General features: G+C 30.0%; 3 protein-coding genes across 3 annotated transcripts in view; all 3 read left to right on the plus strand.

Moving 5' to 3' along the window:
• Positions 1–403: 403 nt before the first annotated feature.
• ELE39_001827 (ARF GAP-like zinc finger-containing) lies at positions 404–1,645 on the plus strand (the record flags this gene model as incomplete). Its single annotated transcript, XM_067345550.1, has 1 exon — positions 404–1,645. One exon carries the CDS (start codon positions 404–406, stop codon positions 1,643–1,645), a length of 1,242 nt encoding a protein of 413 aa, XP_067199438.1.
• A 626-nt stretch (positions 1,646–2,271) lies between these two features.
• Positions 2,272–5,151, plus strand: ELE39_001828 (3x TPR domain-containing; the record flags this gene model as incomplete). The annotated part of the gene is made up of 1 exon (XM_067345551.1): positions 2,272–5,151. The coding sequence occupies one exon, from the start codon at positions 2,272–2,274 to the stop codon at positions 5,149–5,151; it is 2,880 nt and encodes a 959-aa protein (XP_067199439.1).
• An 897-nt stretch (positions 5,152–6,048) lies between these two features.
• The window catches only part of ELE39_001829 (phosphoglucomutase), a gene marked incomplete at both ends in the record, with an annotated part of 3,729 nt that continues 3,648 nt past the window's right edge, over positions 6,049–6,129 (plus strand). Inside the window, one exon of the mRNA XM_067345552.1 lies at positions 6,049–6,118. Within this exon, the coding sequence (XP_067199440.1) occupies positions 6,049–6,118 (70 nt within the window). The remainder of the gene's footprint in view (positions 6,119–6,129) is intronic.

Consider the following 6,129-nt stretch of genomic DNA (forward strand, 5'->3'; position numbering starts at 1 on the left):
GGCTCATGTTTAGGCGTCTCATTGGCGGGTTCTGCATGCAATTTTAGTTAATATTTTTTTCTTGTAGTGGAATAAAGTTAATAAAAAATAGAGGGAAATAATTATTAATAAAAAAACTGATAATAACTTAGCCAGAAATAAATGGGAGCTAGGTTAAGAATCTTTAATTGGAGCATTGAGTATTAAAGTGGAAAAGAAAGAGACAGAATAAACAAAAAAGGTAATTAACTTGGAAATTCCAGACAATTTTTGCGAATTTTACTTTTCTGGGAACATTAAACAAATTAGAATAACATAAATTAAGAGAGTAAAGAAATACCGAGGAATACCGGCTTTGGAAGTTAAATTATATTAAAACTACGTCTACGAATAATAGTTGAAGATATTTTATTAGATTGAAATAATGGATAATAAAACCCAACAGTTCTTTAAAAGTATAAAGGAAAAGGATCCTCTAAATAATAAATGCATTGACTGTGGAGCAGCTCATCCACAATGGGCATCAGTTTCACATGGGTGTTTAATGTGTTTAACATGTAGTGGTGTTCACAGAGGGTTGGGAGTACATATTAGCTTCATAAGATCAATTACAATGGACAGTTGGACTCCAAAACAAATGAAGGCAATGGAGATTGGAGGCAACACGAAACTGACCGAAATTTTCCATGAATATGGGCTTAGTGGTTGTGATATAAAGAAAAAATACAACTCTCAAATAGCTGCTTATTATAGAGGAATGTTGAAAGACTTGTGCGAGGGAAATACGCCCGGTCCAAAACCCTCAATATCAATTGGCTGCTTGGAATATATCCCTGAGAACAATAATAACAAGAATAATTTGGGCAGCAGTAATGGATTTTCTCCAATAAGAACAAGTACATCCTTCTCTTCTTCCTCAAACTCATTTGGAAACAATCCAAACGACGATAAGTATGCAAACTTATTTGACCGTAATATTGGATCAAAAAGCTTTGGAGGAATTCTCGGTAGTCTTTCATCACTTAGTATGAAGGTTATCTCGAATACAAAGAGCTATGCAGAAAGTACAATCAACCATGTAAATGAAAAAGGCATTTTAGAGAGTGCGATCGACTCAGTAAAAGCTGGAGGATCATACATTGAAGAAGCTGGTAGAGCAGTTGTTGAGAAGGTTCAGGATGAGAAATTCTGGTCAAACACTGCCACTACAATGCAAAACTCTGCTCAGTGGGTTAATAACACCATCCAAAGTGGTATTTCTGGAGTTAATGAAGTTATCCAAACTGCCATTGATACAAGTAATTTTAATGATCCATTCAACAATATTTTCAGTGATGACATTAATGAAACTTGTACCGATGGAAATAACCAAATTCACCCCCAAAAATCCTCAGAGTCAAGTAATTTCAATTCTTATAATTCAAGTAACAACAACTTTACCAGAACAATTGGTAGCAAGCCCTCACCTACTTTTGAATCTTCAACTAAAAACATTAATAATCATTCTAGAACTTCTCCGAGTAATAAAGCTCCGCAATCTGTCATTAGCTCAAGCAATAGCAATATTGTGGAACCAGAAGTAAAGAATATTAACCTCTGGGAAAGTGATCTTGGGGATGACTGGGAACCCAAAGATTTTAAAAAAGGTATTACTAAAAACATCTGATGAGTTTTTTTGTTATATATATTCGCTTTTTTTTGAAAAGATTAATCTGAATTTGGAGTAGGTAATCAGTTTTTGAGGATTTGAGGAGATTAGAAACATTAAAAGGGCCAATAATCTTTTATACTAGAATTACCAAGTTCTTTCTTTTTTTTAGTTTTGGGTGGTATAATTCTTTATTCAAATGTTAATTCATCTTTTTTTAAAAAAAAATAAGAAAAGAAGAATGTTTAATTTGCATTGAATTCTATTCACTATTTAAGTCGTCCCTCCAGATCTAAAATTCCATTGCTATTAAATTACCAAATAATAGCCTATAAGCTAACCCCTTATTCTTTTTGTTTTTTAATACATCTGTGTGTAACTGTCGAAGAACACTTTTTTCTAATTTTCAATTTTTAAGTTAAACCTTGATAAAAAAAAAAAAAAAAAGTTGCAAGCATAACTTTCCCGCCGAAACCGTTTTGACTATTAGTTTATATATAAACAATTTATACTTGTATTGAAAGGAATTGCAAAGAATTGTTGATTTTCTTGTGGAATTAAAAACTTCCAAAACAACTAATATTTAACTTTGTATTTATGTATAAATTAACTTTGAAAAGATTTAGTTGGGGATCTAATTAAAAATGAGTAGTAATCATGAAGACTTGATATTTAGCTGGGAAGAAAGACTTGTTGACAAAAGTAATAAAAATTACTTGAAAAGCAAGGACCTGCTTTCACCTGAAAATTTTGAGAGACTTTTAAAATCTTTAGAGATTGCAGAATCATATTCTTGTTTGAAATTGATTAATGATCCACATTTTAAATTGTTAATCTCACCATTGTATAAAGAATACCATTCAGTTTTGGAGACAAAATCTCTTGAAAAGATTTCAAAGAACGTATTAGATTATTATATGAGCTATATTTTAAAAGAGAATGATCAAGTTTCACTAAAGATAGCTCAATTTGAAATTTTATGTCTTTCAATTCTTTTGCTCAATATTTACATGCAGTCAAATTGGACTGGTCCTCCATTTAAAATAGATGACTGTGTATCAAAGGATTGGGAGCCTGAGAATAAAGAAGGTGATAGCGACCTTAGTGAAATTACTGGACTGATTACAGAAAGCTTAGATGGTGATAAAGAATTTGGGAATAATTACCAGAAAGAATGTACATGTTGTTTGGAAATTGATGGTGAACACTTGTACCAAAAATGTAATTCAACCTTATATCTAACTTGGAGTATATTTCTGATAGAATTCTTATCAAATAGATCAACTGATAATAAGGATGAATTCAATAGCGAATCCAATATACTGAAATTATCAAAATATATTATAATAAGTCATGAAATACCAAAATTGAACTTTATTAACTTTTGGAAGCAAAGATTCTACCGTATATGGCAGAGAAGTTTAGAAGGAGGAATCAAATTTGCTGCAACTCCTTATTTAGAGAGCACAATTCTTGAAAAGTACTCAAACTGGCTAAAAGATGAATGGAAGATAATTCCAGACAACTTCCCAATAAATGATCGTTTCAAAGATAACCTATTAAGATCTTTCCAATTTGATGAAGAATTATTAAATAATAATAAGATTTTAATTTCAGAAAAATTGGATAAAAATGTATCTTCTATATTTTTACTTGATCTTTCCCTTTCTTTATCCACTTTTAGTAGAGCAAATCCATGTGCAATACTGCTTAAGCAAATATCTTTAATGAATGGATTTAAATATTCATTCACTGGAGCACTTGGACAAAAGAGAATGAATCAAAGAGAAAGTACAGCTCAGCTTGTAGTTGAAATTTATCGAATTTCAGATAATCTTGAGAAGGAAATAGATAGAAATATGACGGAAAATGAAGAGCCAATTAAGGATTTCTCAAATGATGAGACTGAAGAAAAGATGGTGGATCGCAAATTTCCAGAAAATGTATTGCTCAAGACTGTAGATCCAAATATTGATATTTACGAGAATGTAAAACTGGATGATGACAAAAGTAGTCATCTTACAGGATCTTTAGCAATAATAGAACAATGTGTATTATTAATACATGGTGTTGCAATTTATGAAACAAGCCCAACAAATGATGTAATAGCTTATGAGCAGCTAAATGCTTTGACAAACAGAATATTAAAATTTGATATAACCAAAATCAAGGATGAAGATCTTCGCAAAAAAATTCATAATTGGTTATGTTTCTCAACAGCTTTATGGTATAGATGTTATGCAGAGCATCATAGAGGTAGAACAGCTGATAGAGCATGCCTTCAACTTCAATCACTAGTTGATCAATTTAATGATGTTGAGCCAGGCCCTGAAGAACGTCTTAGATTAGTATTTTCTGTAAATTATCCAAATATTTGGGAGGCAAAAAAAGAACTTGGAATAAGAATGATGAGAATCGGTTCTGTTTTATCAGCTTATAACATGTTTGTAGAAATGTGTATGTGGGAAGATGCTGTAGACTGTCTAATTGTTGCAGATAGAAAAGCTGAAGCAATTGAACTAGTTAAAAAGCAACTCAAAGTTAGAGAAACTCCACGTCTTTATTGTTCTCTTGGAGATCTTACTCAAGATCTTTCATTTTATGAAAAATCATGGGAACTTTCTCGTAATAGATTTGCGAGAGCACAAAGATCTTTAGGAAATGCGTATTTTAAGAAATCACAATTTGAGCTTGCTCTTGATGCTTATACAAAAGCTTCATCAGTAAACTCTACAAATGTAAATTGCTGGTTTTCGCTTGGATGTGTTGCTTTAAGGCTTGAGAAGTGGGAAATTGCACAGCAAGCATTTAGCAGAGTAGTATCTTTAGATCCGCAACAAGGTGAAGCTTGGGCGAACTTAGCTGCAGCTTTATCTAAGAAAGAATTATGGGACGAGGCCCAGAGTGCAATTAGTGAAGGTTTAAAATATTCAAGAGATAATTGGATGATGTGGGATTCTTCACTTAAAATTGCCATTAAAAGAGAAGATTTAAGCCGTATCATTGAATGTTTATCTGGTATTATAAATCTTGCATCTCATAAAGAACGATTCCCAATGTGGTCCCTTCCGAATATTATTAATCTTCTTAAAAGTGAGAAATATGCGCATGAAATTAATAATTCAGATAGGCCATATTCTTTGATTAATAAAAGTCTGAATTTATTAAACCAAATTTCGCAATACTCATCAAAACCTGTCGTCTATTACGTTTTATCAGAAATCCAATTATTAAAGAACGACTTTACTTGTGCATATTCTAGTAAAATGAAAGAGCTTAGAGGTTCTATGGAAGTAATTTTCAACGAAAAGGTTTCTTCTGATGATAAAGAAAAGTATCTTAAAGATATACCAAATATATATTTTGATATAAAAGAAATCATTTCTAAATGTAACGATCCTGCCAAACCCAATGAGGAAAGAGCTGATGAGATTGATATGTTAATCAATACGATTATTAAAAGGCTCAAAGTCATTAAACCAGCTTGGTCTTCTGCTCTTGAGCAAGAATTATATAATTCTTGATCATGATATATATATATATTTTTTGTTTGAACAAAACTTTAATTATACAATTCATCAAAAGAAGCTTTCTTCTATATCATTTTAATTATTTATTAGCAGTAACAATGATATAGCATCCATCTTAGTGTATTAACTCATTTAAATAACTCTCATTTATATTCTTGCTGCTTTATTGTCAATTTTTTTCTGAATTGCTCATTTAAATTATTCCAATACTTTTTTTCAAAAAAAAAGAAAAAAAACCTTTCAACAATTATTTTTCACTCATGCATTGTCCACATTAAAAAAAAAATATATACACATAATTTGCATGTAATTATTTAATACCGGTATCATGTGAATTTTGTCCACATTTTGTTTAAAAAAATGCAATTTACATGTGCGTATGCAAATTTGCAAAATATTTAAATAATTTATTTTTGGTCAATCCTTTATTATTTTTACTAGAGTTATCAACTGGTTGTAAGATAAATTATTAATATTATTAATAATAATAGTGACAATTATATTTTTAACGCAAATACAAATTAATTCAATAGGAAAATATCAACGAATAAATAAGAATAACTAAAAAGATTTGAAGAATAAATGTAAAGCTATTATTTATGTTTTTGAAAAAAGTAAAATGTTTAATTTATTAAGAATAATAATTCCTTATGCATTTGAAGATTTCGGAAATTATCAGTTAATAATTAATATTTTAGTGGCGCTATGGGGAAATTATTTCTAATCTGGATATAATACTAATGTATTACTACATGAAATCAAAATAACCCATTGAATTTAAGATTATTAATATTAAATAACTGGTAATTATTTATTAATTGCTTTTTAATAAAGACTTTTAAATAGTTTTGTTTAAGCTAATAATTGACATATTTACTGTATAATAAGAAGATGGAAGAAATTCAAGTAACACCTTATCTTGACCAAAAGCCAGGAACAAGTGGTCTAAGAAAGAAAACCCGTGTATTTATG

Source organism: Cryptosporidium sp. chipmunk genotype I, assembly GCF_004936735.1.
Source record: "Cryptosporidium sp. chipmunk genotype I strain 37763 chromosome Unknown contig_2, whole genome shotgun sequence".
In the NCBI taxonomy this organism is placed as follows: Eukaryota; Apicomplexa; class Conoidasida; order Eucoccidiorida; family Cryptosporidiidae; genus Cryptosporidium; species Cryptosporidium sp. chipmunk genotype I.